The 21244-nt window shown below is 38.9% G+C and overlaps 1 protein-coding gene across 1 annotated transcript; it reads left to right on the top strand.

The window, feature by feature from the left end:
* Positions 1-36: 36 nt before the first annotated feature.
* LOC124258293 (nitric oxide-associated protein 1-like) lies at positions 37-19575 on the top strand. The gene is made up of 8 exons (XM_046692365.1): positions 37-87; positions 2799-2977; positions 11619-11854; positions 15460-15591; positions 16388-16504; positions 17225-17342; positions 17858-17869; positions 19320-19575. The coding sequence occupies exons 2-8, from the start codon at positions 2800-2802 to the stop codon at positions 19487-19489; spliced, it is 963 nt and encodes a 320-aa protein (XP_046548321.1). The 5' UTR covers positions 37-87; position 2799; the 3' UTR covers positions 19490-19575.
* Positions 19576-21244: the final 1669 nt, after the last annotated feature.

Here is a 21244-nt window from a genome sequence, read left to right as displayed (position 1 = left end):
CATCTTTAACCATTACATATGAAAGATTTGTCAGTCTGACTACTGCAAGGATCGGTCGAGACATCATCCAGCGTGCCACCATCTCAGAACACCAAATCTCCCTATTCAATTTAATAAAACTTGTATTCAGAATCAATTTAAGCTGTTTAAACTTTTGTTTTGTTATAACCATTACATATGAAAGATTTGTGGTTAGTCTTATTAAAAGTGGCCATTAAAAGTGGCCAAAAGTCGCCTGCTTCCCTCTCACCGCCAACGAAACCACAGACAGGTTACGAACTCTGTCGCCAGAGCACTGCAGTGACGCCATATGAGGAACGATTTTCAGTTAGTTGTATAGAAAATGTGTAGCACGCTCATCATTTTGATGATTTTCGACATCAATAATCTATTACATGCCGAATCGCTGCTTTGTCGTCAATTGCTCCTAGGGTCGGGCGATGGTGTCCCCATGCACAGATTTCCACAGGACCCCGCAGCAGTTCGTGCTAAATGGGTTATGTTTGTGAGTGCGGTTTAGCGCTGTGGAAGCCTGAAACGATATCTTACTTGTGTTCAGATCGCTTCACGGAAGTTAAAGAATCAAAACTACTTACTAGTTGTAGTAAAATATGCATATGATTGATGACCATAAAGATTTTCTATGACACAACTTGTAACATAACGATTTCTTCCTCGAAGTGAGGTTGTGGTCGAAATAACAATAATATTGTAAGTAGTATTATATTTGACACCCACCTCGCTGCCACGAGAAATTGTTATGATATACGCTATGTCATGCAAAATCCTATTATTATCAATAAAATACATATTTTATTACCAGTAGAAAGTAGTTTTGATTTTGTAACTCGGGTGAAAACAAACCTAAATACCATTTATCCTCAGACTGGCGGATGTTCTCACAGGGCCGCCATTTTAAAAATAAAAAATCTGTTAGAATTAATGAGATTATAGTTTGTTTTCATCAAGTTAGAAAATCAAGACTACTTTCTACTCGTTGTTAAATATGTATTGGAATCATAACCAAACGGATTTTGCATGACACAACTTATAACATAACGATTTCTTCCACGGAAGCGCAGGTGGGGGTCAAGTCACAATACTGCGCGCGATAAATTTCTTGCTACATTCCCATGGTTAATGTCCACTCACCAGTATGTAGATACTAGTCAATGTGCTGCCTTTATATTTGGTCTTATAATCCTAATTAGTTTATTATCACACTTGTATGCATTTTGAAACTAAATAAAAGCAGACGATCTGCTGATACTTATAGTGAATTTATAACAGAACTGTAATATCTAGACATTTTATAGTTTGCCAATGTGAATCATAATTCGCACACACACCCTAGTGCATGTTGTCTGTCTCATTACACTTCACGGCGAAAACAATGATTCTGTTGAATGCTACGACAAATGAATAAAACAAAATGCAAATATTAAAATTAAAACAGATTAAAGTTATAGGAACAATATCAGGCCATTACCTTGTTCGAGGAATGTATCCATCAATATCCACAAAACTGTTCCAAATGATGTGTCTTTTAACAGTTTAATATACGAAAAAGTGATAAATCTTTTCAGGTATTGGTGTATAGTCTCATTGGTCACCCAAGATAGCACACCTGGCAACTAATTGCATAATGTCCGCCTTTCTTTAAAAACAGTAATTTAGTTAGCCAATAATGGGCAATCAATCAATGTATTGCCGGTTAATCCTTTGAAAGAAGGACGTTGTTTTTACGCAGACACCGACACGACAGAGTGTATTCAGTATAGATTAGTAAATCTACATACATAAACACTACCTTTGACAATTCCGCTGTGTAAGATAAAAGTAATTAATCAATCAGCGTGTTATCGGTTAATCCTTTGATCGATGTTTATAATGTTGAATATTTACTCCAGACACAAGAAATGCCAAATGGGAACCTTTGTCGGTAATCTAAGTGTGTTACCACTAATTATACCTGTTATAAATTCATTAACTGACCATCAAGTGAATGATGACAAATAACATGTGTAGGTTTATACCACCTAACACGGGTTACAACGAGGGAGTATTAATTGCTGTATTGCATGTGAAAACTTATGGGCCGACACTGTTTTGAGAATACAAACAGATTTTTACATGACATGATTAAATATCGAGGTAAAACAACACAGAAATGGGATCAATTTGGATCAGTCATTATACAAATAGGGCCTAACGACACCAATCGATTTTGACAGAATCGCCTATGAAAACAAGTTGTAACTCGAAACTAGGCAAAGCAGGAGACAAAATTAAATGACAGTAGATTGTGAGAACATATAGCTTTCATTTTCCACAACAATTGTCACGATTTCAGGTTTATACAAGCCTGTAAACACGATAATTTACCCCCTAAAATGTAGATGAATTCTGCATCGGCTCTCAAAGCTATTCCCTCATATGACGCCACAGAGGCGCCGCCTGATTGGTTGAAATTTCGCTCATGGGTGAGAATTGTGCACTGTTGTCAAAAAGGTCGATTTAAGTCAATTAAAGGTCGAAATGAGTAGTTTTAATGACGGGTTTCATTTATAACGATGCCAGTTAGTGATTTATGTATTTGTACCCCTAGGGTTTATGTGACCTTTAATGCATTGAAAGCATTCATGGAACACACTGAATCATTTGGTTTCATCATTAGTCATATGTCAGTTGTACTTTCAAGCTTTAGGATTCACCTTCTATTTTGTAGCAACGTGGGTATGTGGGTAAGTTCTCAGTTTGTCCTCATTCTGCAGTCATCACCTTACATGTATTGTGGAAATGTCTTCAGGAACAACTCTGAATCTCTTGAAGTTCCCCAGTATCCAGCCTGATGGGTGGCGAATCCATAAACGTTTACAGAGGATGCAACAGACCAGGTCAGAGCATGAGGAAGAGATGAAACTGCAGAGGACCAAATTGAACGAGAAGGGTCTGCCGAAATATGCCACACTCAAAGGTCAGGATATTTATTCTACATTTTTCTTTCCTAGACAAGGGGCAAGACCATACAAAATGCCATGCCGATTTTGTGTACATGGACTGTCTAGCATAATGAATTTGCTTCTACTCATCATCTATATCACATTTATAACTTCGTTTGACGTGTTGGAGAATTTCATCGTAATAATAGCATGCTTGTAATGCGCTGTTCTCCATGTACAACATGCTCAAAGCGCAAGACATAGAAGTACATACAAACAGACTATAGCAGAGAATAAAACATTAGAGAGATACATGGAAACAATGCAATGAATTATCGTTTACACTCATAAGCTAATCTGAAAAAGTGCGTCTTTAGTAAAGATTTAAAATTAGAAAGTTCTGTACAGTCACGTAGATATTGAGGTAGTTGATTCCAGGCTGTAGAGGCTGCATACGAAAAGGACCTTTCACCATACGTAGAAGTCCTAACAGTGGGGATAACGAGGAAACGTTTAACCTGTGAACGGAGAGAGCGACATGGGCGGTGCTGTGTGAGGGACTTGGCCAGATACGAAGGGGCAGATCCAGACAGACAGCGGAAAGTGAGGCACAGAAGCTTGAATTGAATCCTATAGTGAATGGGCAGCCAGTGTAAAGAATGTAGGAGTTTCAGAGCATCATCAGATTTTACGTGACTGGGTCACTATCGTGCAGCAGCGTTTTGCACATGCTGAAGTTTCCTTATCTGTGTCTTAGTGGCACCAGCGAGAAGGGAGTTACAGTAATCAATCCTGTTCATAACTAGAGACAGGACAAGAGTGGTGGCAGATTCGGTGGTGAGATATGGTCGGATATGTCCAATAGTACGCAACTGAGCAAAGCAGCTCTGGACTAGATGGGAAACGTGATCATCCAGTGACACATCTGAGTCGATAATCACACCAAGGTCTTTGACCTTGTCAGCGATTTGGATGTTTGTATTATCAAACCTAAAACATGTAAGACCACACTGTGATCTCCTTTTCTGTGGCCCTAGGACAATGCATTCCGTCTTGTCACTATTCAGTTTTAGCAGAGTCAGGTCTTAGACCGCCACCAACTTTGAACATGAACGCTAGTGACTTGAGTAATGAATTCAAGTTGTGGATGGAATCTTACAAATTGTTTGAAATAGCCAGTGGAGTTGATGAAAAAGAAGATAAAGTGAGAAGAGCAACGTTACTTCATTGTTTGGGACTTCCATGTCAACATATACCTGGTGAAAAGACTCTTATGCTTCAACTGTAACTAGGTTGGAGGGTTATTTCATTCCCAAGAGGAACATTGTTGCTGAACGTTACAGATTTAGGTCTAGAGCACAGAGTTCTGATGAAAGCATTGATATTTATGTGACAGATTTACGTGAACTTGCTAAAACATGTGAGTTTGGTACTTTGAGTGATGAAATGCTTCGTGATCAGATAGTTGAAAAGTGTTATTCCAAACATTTGCGAGAGAAACTTTTATTACAAGATAATTTGACTTTGGAGTCAACTTTGAAGATAGCTAGATTATATTAGATGGCTATGGAGAATTCCAAAACATTTTGTGGAAATTTAACTACTGTGAATAAGGTTAAGGTGTCTTCGCAGCCTGCTAAACCATTCCAGTGCTATAGATGTGGTTATTCTGATCATCATCCATCTGAATGTGGATCTATTGGTGCAACTTGTCTATCTTGTAAAAAGAAAGGTCATTTAGCTAGAGTGTGCAAAAGTAGAAAGTGTAAGAAGCCTGAGGCTAGTGTTTCTGTTTCACACAGGTCTAGAGGTAGAGGAAAGACTTAATCTAAGCAGCATGGTTACAAGCCAAGGTTAAATTCAGTCTCGTAGAGGATGGTGATTCTGATTCATTTTCTGAATATGCAGAGTTTGTACACTATCTTGACTCAGATTGTTCAACTACTATTGATGTAAATGAATGTAACATAACCATGTATGTTGATTCTGGATCACTGAACAGCATTATTTCTTCAACAACTTATGATAAGTGTTTCAAACATTTTCCTTTGTCGAGAACTGCTAAAATGTTCAAAGGATATGGACAGTCCAAACCATTGAACTGTTTGGGATATTTTGTTGCTACACTCAGACATAGTGGTAAAGAAGTTTCTGACAGAATCTATGTTATGTCTGGTAATGACGTGTCATTACTGGGAAGAAAATCATGTTTGGATCTTGGTGTGATAAGCATTAACACTGTTCATTCACCTGTTGATATTGACTATCTGTTTGATGAATATGAAGATGTGTTTGATGGTATAGGTATGATCAAGGGTTTTACTCATACTATCAAGGTAGATGAATCTGTTCCTCCAGTTACTCAACCTTTGCGTCGTTTGTCACATTCTATGGTTGAAGCTGTGAATTCAGGATTGGATCTAATGTTGGATGATGACATTATAGAACAGGTTCATGGTGCTACACCTTGGGTATCTAACATTCATTGTGTACCAAAGCCCAATTCATCAGAGATAAGGGTGTGTTGTGATCTTCACGAGGTGAACAAAGCAGTTGTTAGGGAGAGATTTCCAATTCCTACGATTGATGATACACTTCATGCTTTGAAATCGGCTAAGTACTATGCTAAGTTGGATTGTAAGCGAGGGTTTTGGCTAATTGAACTTGCTGAAAATTCCAGAGACATTACCAGTTTTGTTACTCATAGAGGATGTTACAGATTCAAGAGATTACCATTAGGTTTGAACTCAGCATCAGAGGCTTATCAGAAAGCTATGACTTATGTTTTTCAAGGTATAGAAGGTCTTGAGAAATACATTGATGATTTGATCTGTTATGCAGAAACATTGGATGAACTAGTTCTGAGATTAAGAAAGATTTTTCAGAGGTGTAGAGACTACAATCTGAGGTTGAATAAATCAAAGTGTAAACTTGGACTAACAGAGATTGAAGTGTTAGGACATGTTGTATCACCTTCAGGAATTAAGCCTAATCCAAAGAAAGTACAAGCAGTAGAATTAGCTTCCCCACCAATGAATGTGTCAGAACTTAGATCATTTCTTGGTACGTGCAACTATCTCATGAAGTTTGTGCCTAATTTTACAGAATTATGTGAGCCATTGAGAAAGTTGACTAGAGCTAGTATTCCGTGGAAGTGGGATGCTCATGTTGAAACTGCATTCAATGCTTTGAAGAAAGCTATTAGTAAAAGTGCTTCTTTAGCATACTATGATTTGAATGATACTACAGTTCTCATTACTGATGCTAGTCCAGTTGGTCTTGGGTCTACAGTGAAGCCTCGTTAATCCGGACGGTAGTGTTTCTCAGTAAATTCGTCCGGATTGCGAATAGTCCGGACTACTGAATCAAGACCCAAGTTGCTTCCCTAACTATTACAAAAACGACACGAATCTGGATAAAACAAATAAGCATTTAATGTAAAGCTTAATTCATCACATCAGTAATTTTACCGAGTGACATCCGCATGTTGATCCGACGTGTCTGATCACGTCCTTCCTCAGCACAGGTGAGGTAATGTCTAACAAGCGATCTATTGTAGTATGCCTTGAATGTCCGAACTATTCCTGCATCCATCGGTTGTGTATGAGACGTGGTATTTGATCACATTTTGCAAAGTTAGCGAAGCACACTTGTGACTTGCAGCATTGTCGTAAAGCAAAATCACTTTAAGTCCACGTGACCGCATCTGTCTGTCTGCCTTTGTATTGTGGTGTCAATCAAAGTGTAAATGTACAGCATCTTCAGTCGGGAGCTTTTAATGTCTAATTAAAACAACAACCCAGTTGGCCAGTTAATTAAGTAAACATCGCCAGGAGGTGTTGTTACGGTTCGTGAACACGACTGACAGCATCCGGACTGTGAAGCAATTTACTGTTTATTTTACTGATTGGTGACAGCTACTTACCGTCCGGTTCCGGAAACCGAATTTCCGGATTATCAAGGCAAATTATATAGGCATAGATTGGTAACAAGCTGAAATCGTCCGGGAGGCGAGACATCCGGATTATCGGAGTCCGGACTAACGGGGCTTCACTGTATATTGTTACAAGAACAGTCAAGTGGTCCCTTGAAACCGATAGCTTTTGCAAGTCGTTCTCTCACTGAAACAGAGAGGAGGTATTCACAGATTGAACGTGAAGCGTTAGGATGTGTTTGGTCAGTTGAACATTTTCACAAATATCTGTAGGGTAGGAAGTTTGTTTTGCAAACTGATCATCGTCCTTTGATTCATATGTTGACTCAACAGAAAACTGTACAGTTACCTCCACGCATTCAGAGATTTGCTTGGAAATTGCAAGGGTATGATTTTGACATTGTTCATATTCCTGGCAAGAGTAATATTGCTGACTTTTTGTCTAGACAACCTTTGTCATCAAAGAAATCTGAAAATGTTGCAGATCTTTATGTCAGGTCTGTGGTTGATACATGTATTTTGGATTTGAATTCAGTTTCACTGAATGAGTTGAGAGATGCTACTTTGCATGATTCAGAGCTTGTAAAAGTAGGGAATTCAGTTGATTCTGGAATTTGGAATTGTGAAAGTGAATATTTTAGATACAAAGATGAACTCTCTATGTTTGAATCATTATTGTTGAGAGGAGAAAGAATAATTGTGCCAACTGTGTTGAGAAAGAAAATTCTGGACATTGCACATTTTCACAAATATCTGTAGGGTAGGAAGTTTGTTTTGCAAACTGATCATCGTCCTTTGATTCATATGTTGACTCAACAGAAAACTGTACAGTTACCTCCACGCATTCAGAGATTTGCTTGGAAATTGCAAGGGTATGATTTTGACATTGTTCATATTCCTGGCAAGAGTAATATTGCTGACTTTTTGTCTAGACAACCTTTGTCATCAAAGAAATCTGAAAATGTTGCAGATCTTTATGTCAGGTCTGTGGTTGATACATGTACAGTGTACTCTGTCAATACCGGCATCAGTCGGGACCAAATAAAAATGCCGGTTTTGACAGAGTGCCGGTTTAGCTAGGTCCGCTTATGACGCCTGCGCTAATTAAAATTATAAACTATTTTTCGCAATGTTATTGAAAACAACGATTCTTGTTTATGCTTCAGCAGCGGGTCTACAATAGCATTGTCAAAGAGCAAAGTAACGATGTTTCAAACATCGAGGAAATCATTAAATAAATTGAAATCAACAATAACATTCATAAAAGTTGTCAAACGTGCATATAAAATTACTATTTCCATACTTTTGTGCGATCATGCAATGTAAGTCAAGTCACTGACAAGTTACATCTCGGCTTTCACCGCCTCCGTCTTGACGCCCGGACACGATGCTTAATGTGAAAATATATGCTTGAAGCATTGATGTCATAAGCCGTAACCTAGCACGATATGTCCAATATGTTCCATAATTTTTCGCTTACAGGACGGTATCCATTTCCATAATATGATTGGCTGCTTAGGTCACGTGTCTGATTTTGACCAATCACGAGCCTTCTAAGCAGAGTATAGTGAAAAAGCGTCGTTAGAAACCAATCTTTATCCAATAAAATCGCTTCTTACAAATGTGAAAATACTCGCAAGAGTACAGTGATATTGTTGATGTTCAGAGCTTTAAACGATACCGCCATCAAACGATTAAGCCTCTATGTAAGTGACACGCGTTACACTCACTAATTAACAAGAAACTGATTGACACTTCCGCTTCTGAATAATCTCGAGTCAATAATTGCGAATCAACAAAATGTAAACACTTGCTTGTTTATACAGTCAAACTGCCCACTACATGTATTAATTACTCAGGGTAAGTGTTACATTACCACTCACTGATTAACAAGATACTGATTAACACTTCCCGTTTCTGAATAATCTCGAGTCACAGTTTTAATTGTGTTGTTACATCATTTGGACCTAATTGCATCAAAGGGTTACGCCGTCTTTCATGTGCCGGTTTTTACAGATTGGTTTTTATAACAACTTGTTCGTTGGGACTGAAAAACAATGCCGATATCCTGAATAGACAGATGCCGATGTTTACAGAAGTTTCTAAATGATAATAACGTGCATTTCTGCCGGGACTGAAACTTTGTGCCGATGTAGACAGAGTGCCGGTGTTTACAGAGGCCGGTATTGACAGAGTCCACTGTATTTTGGATTTGAATTCAGTTTCACTGAATGAGTTGAGAGATGCTACTTTGCATGATTCAGAGCTTGTAAAAGTAGGGAATTCAGTTGATTCTGGAATTTGGAATTGTGAAAGTGAATATTTTAGATACAAAGATGAACTCTCTATGTTTGAATCATTATTGTTGAGAGGAGAAAGAATAATTGTGCCAACTGTGTTGAGAAAGAAAATTCTGGACATTGCACATGAAACTCATCAAGGAATAGTCAGGACAAAACAGTTTCTACGAGCAAGATTCTTCTGGCCGAAGATGGATTCAGATGTTGAACATTTAATCAATAACTGTACATTATGTGTATTGAATCAAAAGCTACAGGATGATACTCCGTTACAACCTGTTGAACAAGCGCCTGAAGTTTGATCGAAGATTGCCATTGACATTGTAGGACCTATTGGATCAGACTATTTATTAACTGTGATTGACTTTTATTCGTCATATCCGTCAAGCAGTTGTGATTAGAGACATTACATCATCTTCAGTGATTGAGAAGCTTGAAAGAATATTTTCAGAGCATGGATTTCCTGAAAGCATTGTTACTGACAATGGCCGACAGTTTGTTAGTTCAGAGTTTTGTAAATATCTGAAGATGGCAGGTATTTCACACATCAGATCTTCACCATATTTTCCTAAAAGTAACGGGAAAATTGAACGTTTTCACAGATGCCTTAAGAAATCTTTCAGAACTGCAACCAGTGATGGAAAGGATTGGAAAGTACAACTTCCAAGAATTCTGCAAACTTACAGAGCTACAACTCATTGTGCAAGTGGAGAAACTCCAGCTATGTTATTTCTTAACAGGGACATTAAAACAAAATTACCTGTGTTGAAATCTACAAAGGTTGATCCTTTATTATCTAGGAAATTGGAGTATGCAGAGAAAATGAAGACCTATGCTGACGAGAAACGTCATGTAAAACATCATACATTTGATGTGGGCGATATTGTGTACGTAGCAAACATTGTGCATGGAAAGTTAGAACCGACATTCAACAATGTGAGACATGTTATCTTGCATAAGAAACAGAGAGACTGTTTCCAGATTGTTAATTGCAACACTGGAGTGATCACTGTCAGAAATGTGAAATATCTTAGACACGTCCCATGTATGGAAGGTTATTCAGAGATATTAGAAGAAACCATCCAGGAACTGGTGCCTCGAGCTCCGAATATACATGTGACACTACCTGCTCCAGAGCAACCTAAACCTGTTGACGCTGGACATGGTGAGACAGAACATTCAGATGTTGGTCCAGAAGTACCAATATCGAACGATCTTTAGGTTAGAGAACCACGACGTTCGCAGAGAATCAGAAAACAACCTGAAGGATTTCAGGACTATGTCTTGAAATGAACTTTGAACTGTCATCGAATATATCTGAATGACTGAGAGCATTGAGAACTAGGATACTCTTAAACTGTCTGTATAATATGTATATAATATATCAGGAAATCAATTCTTTGATATTGGGCTGGTGTTATTTGATATTGCATTATTTCGTAAATATCTTGTCATTGGTGAATTGAATGTTTGGTATTATTTGATATTACATTATTTCGTAAATATCTTGTCATTGGTGAATTGAATGAAAGTATGTTCACTGTATCAGGTATCTAGTAAGCGTAAACAAATATGTATATTAATACAACAATAATTGATAAGCTCTACAAATGTTATATATTTTCATATTAACATTTCACAGTTGTTGAGAGAATGATTAGAACCAACTCGTTTGTGAAACGTGTGAATGATTAAACATGGGAGGAATGTAGCGTAGTGATATTATACATCATGTGATGTAATGCGCATGTTCGTGGCAAACCGGATGCTCTGGCACTGGGGAAGTAAAAGGCATATCGTAAACACTTAGTTGTGTCGTCTCTCCTCCTAGGAACAGCAAGTCATGCAGTGAAGGACCCAGAACACTACATACACCCTGTCCAACTGAAAGATTAACATTATAAGAATGATTATATTGTGATAACTATCATTTAGCATGTAACATGATGTTGATACAGACTTTATGATCAGATGAAAATATTATTTGAGTCATTTTGTCAGATTTGGGTGGCAGTGTGTTTACTCCAACTATAACAAGGTGTGTTGCATCATAGAGATACTGTAAATACTTGGTTAATGGCTTGTTTTTAAGATAAAGCTGGCTTTTATGAGTCTGCAAGATGTTTTACAGTTGTTCATATGATCAGAGAGAAAACAATGTTTCATGTACAAGATGTTTTACAGTTGTTCATATGATCAGAGAGAAAACAATGTTTCATGTACAAGATGTTTTACAGTTGTTCATATGATCAGAGAGAAAACAATGTTTCATGTACAAAATGTTTTACAGTTGTTCATATGATCAGAGAGAAAACAATGTTTCATTTAATTTGAGGATATATACGTTCTCAACAATTCAAACCTTCAAATATATGTTGTTGCTCAAACTATTGTACTTAAAATATTTTTATCCAATTCTCAATTCCAAACCTTTATGTGTAGGTTACCGTGGCCTGACTGATTTCCGTGCAGACCGAGAAGTGAAGAAGAAAGAGGAAGACATGGGTTACGAAGGTCAAGAACTTGTTAGCTTCTCAATGTCAAGGTCAGGAAACCTACAGGAACTGTCTGGACTCGGAGAAAACAGAGAAAGACCATTCCGTGACATGTCTGTGCTTGGGAAGTTGTCACAGAGCAGATGGACGTATGACACACCAGGTGTGGTCAATCAGCAACAGGTGGGTCACAATGGTGAAGGGTCAAATGCAAATTCCTCAGCTAACATTTCCAAATTCATTACTTGGAGGCTGAAATTCTGCAAAACGCTTGACTGGTTTGTGAGTTTATTTGCCAGATTGATGATTATTGATACCTTTGTCCAACTATTAACATGGAATGAATGGATCATGTTTGCCTTCTGGGTTTATCAGGGTTTTAGAAGAATTAACATTCGCCTGGACTATCAAATCATTAACAGAGACATACAAGAATTAACATTTGCCCGGACTATCATATCATTAACAGAGACATACAAGAATTAACATTCGCCTGGACTATCAAATCATTAACAGAGAAATACATGAATTAACATTCGCCTGGACTATCAAATCATTAACAGAGACATACAAGAATTAACATTCGCCCGGACTATCAAATCATTAACAGAGACATACATGAATTAACATTCGCCTGGACTATCAAATCATTAACAGAGACATACATGAATTAACATTCGCCCGGACTATCAAATCATTAACAGAGAAATACATGAATTAACATTCGCCTGGACTATCAAATCATTAACAGAGAAATACATGAATTAACATTCGCCCGGACTATCAAATCATTAACAGAGAAATACAAGAATTAACATTCGCCTGGACTATCAAATCATTAACAGAGACATACATGAATTAACATTTGCCCGGACTATCAAATCATTAACAGAGAAATACAAGAATTAACATTCGCCTGGACTATCAAATCATTAACAGAGAAATACATGAATTAACATTTGCCTGGACTATCAAATCATTAACAGAGACATACATGAATTAACATTCGCCCGGACTATCAAATCATTAACAGAGAAATACAAGAATTAACATTCGCCTGGACTATCAAATCATTAACAGAGACATACAAGAATTAACTTTCGCCCGGACTATCAAATCATTAACAGAGAAATTCATGAATTAACATTCGCCCGGACTATCAAATCATTAACAGAGACATACATGAATTAACATTCGCCGTGACTATCAAATCATTAACAGAGACATACATGAATTAACATTCGCCCGGACTATCAAATCATTAACAGAGACATACATGAATTAACATTCGCCCTGACTATCAAATCATTAACAGAGAAATACAAGAATTAACATTTGCCTGGACTATCAAATCATTAACAGAGACATACAAGAATTAACATTCGCCCGGACTATCAAATCATTAACAGAGAAATTCATGAATTAACATTCGCCCGGACTATCAAATCATTAACAGAGAAATACAAGAATTAACATTCGCCCGGACTATCAAATCATTCACAGAGAAATACAAGAATTAACATTCGCCTGGACTATCAAATCATTAACAGAGACATACATGAATTAACATTCGCCCGGACTATCAAATCATTAACAGAGAAATACAAGAATTAACATTCGCCCGGACTATCAAATCATTAACAGAGAAATACATGAATTAACATTCGCCTGGACTATCAAATCATTAACAGAGAAATACATGAATTAACATTTGCCCGGACTATCAAATCATTAACAGAGAAATACATGAATTAACATTCGCCCGGACTATCAAATCATTAACAGAGACATACATGAATTAACATTCGCCTGGACTATCAAATCATTAACAGAGAAATACATGAATTAACATTTGCCCGGACTATCAAATCATTAACAGAGAAATACAAGAATTAACATTCACCTGGACTATCAAATCATTAACAGAGAAATACAAGAATTAACATTAAGTTATACAGGAATGGATATGTGTCATGAGTCTTTGTGTCCATGTTATTAGCAGCTTGTTTTAAGGCCAGCCAGTCACAGTCAAGGGAGATAACTCTGTGTGCCTTAAGAAGATTGTAATGTTCTTCCCCAAAGATTATCAGTTTGACACACAAACAGCTGATTTCTGCCCGGACACCCTTTGGTGAAGATAGGCAATCTTGCGTCCTAGAAACAATGTTTTATCAGTTTGACACACAAACAGCTGATTAGGCACTGATTAGAGGGTGTCCTCTCGGACACCTCTGCAGACACCTTTGGTGAAGATTATGGCCTGTTTGTTTTTTGCATATCTTGCTCCAACTTTTCTTCATTAACTTCAGCCGTATACCGTGACTCAGGAAACAATGTTAGTGTCAGCCCAAAAGAGATTTAGGTGGTGAGAAAAATCATTTATCATTTTGAACCTTGAACTTTAATTAGGCACCCTGATTGAGACCCATAGTTCACCTTCTTTTGACTCTTTGTTGCTGTTTGGGTTCCCAAATGGGAGATAACCATTGAGAGCAATTCATTTTGACTCTTTGTTGCTTTTTGGGTTCCCATGGGAACATGGTTCTCTGTTGTTTTTTTGTTTTATTTAGAAACTGCACTTGCAAACTTCACATCCAGTGTAAAATGATGCTACTTGTTACTAAGAGCAGGGTATGAAACTCAAAAAACTTTCAGCCAGAGCACAGGGCTGGTTAGATGTAAAAATTGCCAGCTCTGACCGAAACTGACCTGCCCACAAAAGAAATACTAATAATATATACATGTCTAAATTTTAACCTGACCGTCGGGCAGGTGAGTTTTCAAATCTGGCAGTCCATGTTATAAATACCCCGTCCCAGGCAGTCGGGCAGGCAGGTATTTCGAACGCTGCTAAGAGATGACTAATATATCATGAACATTAACTTTCTGGAGTCTTCAAGAAATATTCTGTCATAATGTTTCAGTAAGTGAAGTGAGTTTTCTAAGAATTAAACATGTTTTCAGGCCCTGACAACTTCTAAGATATGTTCCATCGTCAAGTGTTTAAAACACTAAACAGTAGTTCCAAAATTGTTTGTGTTCGATTATGAGAAAATGTGATTGATTACTTGGTCGTTTGGTTACTGTGACCAATCTTTGATTATTTCAATTCGGAACACCACTACCTAGTAGATACATATTTACCTGAGTGAGTTTTATCCCCCCAGCATATAATGTGTCCGTATGTCTGTAATCAGTTTGTTTCCACAGTGTAACTAAAACAAGGTTCAATATCTTTCAACAATAATTGGTAAATATATCAAACAACCTAAACTGATGCCTTCTGCAGTTTGCAAGTGCTTGGAATGTTTACTTTTCTCAATTTCCATGGGAACAATTTGGACTTAGTTTCAAAAGGGAGGGTGGGCACCGTTTTCAGAAGGAGTACTTGAAAACCGTTCAATATCTTTCAAGAAAACATTTGAACCATCTGGGATATTTCTAAGTAATGGTATCTGATGCTCATACAATTGTAATATGCGTGGTTCTCAGTAAACTACCAGTGACAGCTGAGTTAAGCTAACGTAGTATTTAGGAACATGGTGTTGAATCAACCTTTCTTGGACTTTGCGTTGTGTACTTGTACCAGAAATAGGCTTCACACATTGTACCAATGTGGGGACAGGGTCTTGGGCGTGACGAGCAAACACTGACAACTAATTAGACCGAGTGTTGGACTGGCATGTTGGAGCCATAGAACAGTACCCTTTAATAAAGTTGTCTCTCAATATGAAGTTAAAGCATGGTGGATGTATTGTTCTCCTGTTTTATCTCCCCCTGACCTGTAGATCCTGAACCTGCTGACCCCCGAGGAGTTGAAGGTCGTCCTACACAAGGTGGTCTCGGCACCTCGCGTGTTTGTGCTGAAGCAGTCTCAGACGCTCTTTGTATCAGGCCTGGGCAGGATTGACTATTGTCAGGTTAGAAACGCATCTTGTTCTATGTAAATCAAACCTCTCTTATGCAGATACTTATACATGAATTTTCAGATTACTGAAAATCTTCTCCACTGACAAGAATTACCTCCCCTACCTGATTTCTATGGATTCCTTAAACCCCCCTATTGTATGAAGTATATGACGTTTTCAGATTATTGTGTCCAGCTGCAAAATGTTATGACATCCCTTCAGATGATAACAAACTTACTCCATAAAATTTGCGATAAACAATCACAAGACATGCATTTCCTGTTCTGCATGGCATTGTATTGTATGCAGGAATGGATGCATTTTCCTCAAAATTTATTTAGTTGTAGTTGAAGTTTAATGTGCATATTTCTTTATTATATCTGATTTTGTGAGATTTCATCACTCAATATTATATAGTTTTACAAACTGACAATCCACAAGGTCTTGATTGTAATGATTGATTGAACTCACCATGTATATCAGGAGCTAGTGGTTCTGTGTTAGAACTCTTAAGTGAACACTAAGAGCTTGAAAAGAAAATACCAGCTTGTAGTGTTGCTTGATTGTTCCCTTTCACATCCAGTAAAATCTTATGTCAAGTATGAATGTCTTTTGAACAAAGTCAATATTTAGAAGGCATGTTTTAATGCATCCAAATAAAGTCCAGTTTTAGAAACATGTACATGAAACATGGGTGTTTGCAGAGCCAGGAGTTCCTTAACTTTTACTTTTTATTTTCATTAAAGTTTCTGTGTGTTTGAACTTGTGTGTACAGTGTTCACATCATAAGCTGCTGTGGATGTTCCAGGGCGAGCGGTCAATATTCCTGACGGTGCACAGCTCCCCAGACCTCCCTGTTCACGTGAAGGACACAATCGATGCGGACAGCTTCTATGAAGAGAGGATCGGGACTAAAGCTTTCGCTGTAAGTGTTCCTGAGTCTTCTCCCGTGAAGATCCGGGTTAGAATTGATCTTCAGTAACCCATGCTTGTCGTACGAGGCAACTACGGCATGAAGTGGTCAGGCTTGCTGACGTGGTTGACACATGTCATCGATTCCCAAATGCATAGATTGATGTTCATGATGTTGATCACTGGATGGTCTGGTCTAGACTCGGTTATTTATAGACCACCTCCATATAGCTGGAGTATTGCTGAGTGCAGCGTGAAACTAACTCACTCACTCACTCACTCCTGAATCTCCTTCAGCCAGTGAGGTCAGTTTGTGCTTTAATCAAACCTGTCTTCATTACCCCCATATTCCTGAGTTTTGTTTGTGTGTAATCACTGAAGGCCAAAGCTGTGCACACCCATGTCCCCTTATCTGGCGATAATCATGACTGGGGAACATCTGCTATGCTGGTTACAGCCCCCCTGGAAATACAGTTACCAATTAACTCCTGCAGTTTTACCTTCACAGATATACTTGGCGAGGAAACAATAGATAAACAAAATTTCCTTGTGTACTATGAATGTTCTACTTCGAGGCATTTTTCAGGAAATATAGTTCTTGTAGCTGACAAGAGGGTTAGAAACAAAGCATGTGAATAGTGACATTGTCCTTTCTCAAGTTTTTGTATTTTCTGATCTGACTAGAAGTGGGTTTTGTGAAAGGAATGATAGGATTAGCATTATATGCCACCAGGTGCCAGCACCTGACAGTGATTGGATGGAACGCATACCAGCTCTGATTGGACAAGAGTTCATTATGACAGGAATTGGATGGGATACAGCTGTTGCCGACCTGCAGCTCTCATCTCTTGGTAAGAGCTGTGACGTGGCAGGGATTATGTGAATATAGGGCCCTGAAGTAGGTCACGGCACTTTGCGAGACTTTAGTACTTCCAGTGACAAACAACATTTCATACCTTTTCGAATGCTCTCATGGTTGTCACTTGACAGTAAGGAACCGATAATCCTTGCAGGAATAACACATTTCTGATTTAACCGTCCCCAAATTAGCCAACTATTAAGACTGTCAACACCTGCCAAGCATGGATGTACACTTGGTTCGGCCTAGTAAAGTCATATTTGGCAGTCGCGTAATTTGGAACTTCAACTGCTTCTTGTATATATGCTTGTCACTGGTAATCTTGTACCGGAAGTAAGCTGGGTCCTGTCTCGTATATTGCAAGTTGGTGCACTCAATGGAAGCCAGGAACCAGCTTAGTACCAGAAGTAGAGCCTCTTACAGAGACTAACAGGCCCTATTTCAGACTGGGTGTCTGTGCTTGTTGTATGTTTCAGGCTGGGTGTCTATGATGGTTGTGTATTTCAGGCTGGGTGTCTGTGATGGTTGTATATTTAAGGCTGGGTGTCTGTCATGGTTGTATGTTTCAGGCTGGGTGTCTGTGATGGTTGTATGTTTCAGGCTTGGGTGTCTGTCAGGCTTGGGTGTCTGTGATTTCCAGGCTGGGTGTCTGTGATGGTTGTATATTTCAGACTGGGTGTCTGTGATGGTTGTATATTTCAGGCTGGGTGTCTGTGCTGGTTGTATGTTTCAGGCTTGGGTGTCTGTGCTGGTTGTATGTTTCAGACTGGGTGTCTGTGATGGTTGTATGTTTCAGGCTGGGTGTCTGTGATGGTTGTATATTTCAGGCTGGGTGTCTGTGATGGTTGTATGTTTCAGGCTGGGTGTCTGTGATGGTTGTATATTTCAGGCTGGGTGTCTGTGATGGTTGTATATTTCAGGCTGGGTGTCTGTGATGGTTGTATATTTCAGGCTGGGTGTCTGTGATGGTTGTATATTTAAGGCTGGGTGTCTGTGATGGTTGTATATTTCAGGCTGTGTCTGTGATGGTTGTGATGGTTGTCTGTGATGGTTGTTGTTTCAGGCTGGGTGTCTGTGATGGTTGTATATTTCAGGCTGGGTGTCTGTGATGGTTGTATATTTCAGGCTGGGTGTCTGTGATGGTTGTATATTTCAGGCTGGGTGTCTGTGATGGTTGTATATTTCAGGCTGGGTGTCTGTGATGGTTGTATGTATATTTCAGGCTGGGTGTCTGTGATGGTTGTATGTTTCAGGCTGGGTGTCTGTGATGGTTGTATATTTCAGGCTGGGTGTCTGTGATGGTTGTATATGTTTCAGGCTGGGTGTATATTTCAGGTGGGTGTCTGTGATGGCTGTATTTCAGGCTGGGTGTCTGTGATGGTTGTATATTTCAGGCTGGGTGTCTGTGATGGTTGTATATTTCAGGCTGGGTGTCTGTGATGGTTGTATATTTCAGGCTGGGTGTCTGTGATGGTTGTATATTTCAGGCTGGGTGTCTGTGATGGTTGTATATTTCAGGCTGGGTGTCTGTGATGGTTGTATGTTTCAGGCTGGAGTGTCTGTGATGGTTGTATATTTCCAGGCTGGGTGTCTGTGATGGTTGTATATTTCAGGCTGGGCTGATGTCTGTGATGGTTGTATATTTCAGGCTGGGTGTCTGTGATGGTGTGTGGTTGTATTTCAGGCTGGGTGTCTGTGATGGTTGTATATTTCAGGCTGGGTGTCTGTGTATATTTCAGGCTGGGTGGTTGTATGGTTTTCAGGCTGGGTGTCTGTGCTGGATGTATGGTTGTATTTTTCAGGCTGGGTGTCTGTGTGATGTATATTTCAGGTATGTTTGAGGCTGGGTGTCTGTGGTGGTTGTATATTTCAGGCTGGGTGTCAGGCTGGGTGATGGTTGTGTGTTTCAGGCTGGGTGTCTGTAATGGTTGTACATTTCAGGCTGGACATGGAGGTGTGTCTGCAAGCATAATGGCCCACAGGGACATGGAGGTGAGACTGCAAGCATATACCCCTGGTGGGCGTGGCTGCCACATAAGGATACCAGCTCTCCTCCCCAACGTCCTGGCTTTCAGAGGGAAGAGGACTAGGAAGTCAAGTCCAGCATATTCCACCAGGAAGCTCAAGTTCCCAGGATAGACATCAACTTTACGTGAACAAAAGAGTAGTGGCAGCATTGTTTTGTATATAAATAAAAATGTCTGAGGAACAGGTCTCAAGCAAAACACGGATTTTGACATTTTTTTTGTTGACTTAAAGCTAAAAGAAAATACATAAAAGATAATGGTCAACAGGTCTAGAGGATTAGAGGGTTTGTTTTATATTCCTCCTTCGGTTCTTCGCTAGAAATATATTTATTAGCAGAACAGTGGTTAGTCACGTCACTAATTTTGGTCCTCACTGGTCATTTGATTAGAGCGATGGTGACACAGTACAATGTAATCTGCAACATTTGATTGAAGCGATGGTGACACAGTACACTGTAATCTGCAACATTTGATTGAAGCGATGGTGACACAGTACACTGTAATCTGCAACATTTGATTGAAGTGATGGTGACACAGTACACTGTAATCTGCAACATTTGATTGAAGTGATGGTGACACTGTAATCTGCAACATTTATTGAACTGTAATCTGCAACATTTGATTGAAGCGATGGTGACACAGTACACTGTAATCTAGCTGCAACATTTGATTGAAGTGATGGTGACACAGTACACTGTAATCTGCAACATTTGATTGAAGTGATGGTGACACAGTACACTGTAATCTGCAACATTTGATTGAAGCGATGGTGACACAGTACACTGTAATCTGCAACATTTGATTGAAGCGATGGTGACACAGTACACTGTAATCTAGCTGCAACATCTGGTTCAAGCGATGGTGACACAGTACACTGTAATCTGCAACATTTGATTGAAGCGATGGTGACACAGTACACTGTAGTCTGCAACATTTGATTGAAGCGATGGTGACTCAGTACACTGTAATCTGCAAAATTTGATTGAAGCGATGGTGACTCAGTACACTGTAATCTGCAACATTTGATAGAAGCGATGGTGACGCAGTACACTGTAATCTGCAACATCCCACGTCATTGCAGATATTTCTCACTTGGTCATTTTTTTTATACAAAAGCAGTTACCGACATGAGTTTAGAATGAGCATGTAACATTTTTAGTCTGATCGATCTCCGACACACCTGCATCTTTATTGCCTGGCTACACCTTGAGAGAACAAGCTGTGATCAAACCAACAATGTCTTTGTATTCAAACTTTGAATGTTCATGATGTGGAAAGTGAAAGTGAGAAATGAAACAGCTACTGAATAGAGAAACGTACCTGGGGTACACATCTGTAGTACCCGTGCCTACACCGTACCCTTGAGCGTCGTTAGGCATATTACAATCACGAAATGAGCATTTTCATGCCGTTAATGTCAATGAGAATCATTATTGGCTCCAAAATATTATAAGAGATATCTCATAAAAGTATTTAATTCATAAAAGTCAGCGTGAAATGTATGTAAACAGCTAGTGAGATAGGGGAGGCCACTTTACTGTTGACAGGAATAAGTGTAACGTTAAGATTGGTGGCCACTTTACTGTAGACGGGAACAAGTGTAACGTTAAGATTGGTGGCCACTTCACTGTAGACGGGAACAAGTGTAACGTTAAGATTGGTGGCCACTTTACTGTAGACGGGAACAAGTGTAACGTTAAGTTTGGTGGCCATTTTACTGTAGACGGGAACAAGTGTAACGTTAAGATTGGGGGCCACTTTACTGTAGACGGGAACAAGTGTAACGTTAAGATTGGTGGCCACTTTACTGTAGACGGGAACAAGTGTAACGTTAAGATTGGGAGCCACTTTACTGTTGACAGGAATA

The sequence above is a fragment of the Haliotis rubra genome, unplaced genomic scaffold, assembly GCF_003918875.1.
Source record: "Haliotis rubra isolate DU_JTF1 unplaced genomic scaffold, ASM391887v1 Scf69, whole genome shotgun sequence".
NCBI lineage: Eukaryota > Metazoa > Mollusca > Gastropoda > Lepetellida > Haliotidae > Haliotis > Haliotis rubra.
This window is presented reverse-complemented; position numbering and strand designations above follow the sequence as displayed.

Bases quoted from the DNA above. Each gene is read 5' to 3' on its own strand.
- LOC124258293 (XM_046692365.1), top strand. From the start codon at position 2,800: ATGTCTTCAGGAACAACTCTGAATCTCTTGAAGTTCCCCAGTATCCAG. The intron at 2,978-11,618 runs GTCAGGATATTT...CTTTATGTGTAG, and splicing joins GAAATATGCCACACTCAAAG to GTTACCGTGGCCTGACTGAT. The intron at 16,505-17,224 runs GTAAGTGTTCCT...ATATGCCACCAG, and splicing joins TCGGGACTAAAGCTTTCGCT to GTGCCAGCACCTGACAGTGA.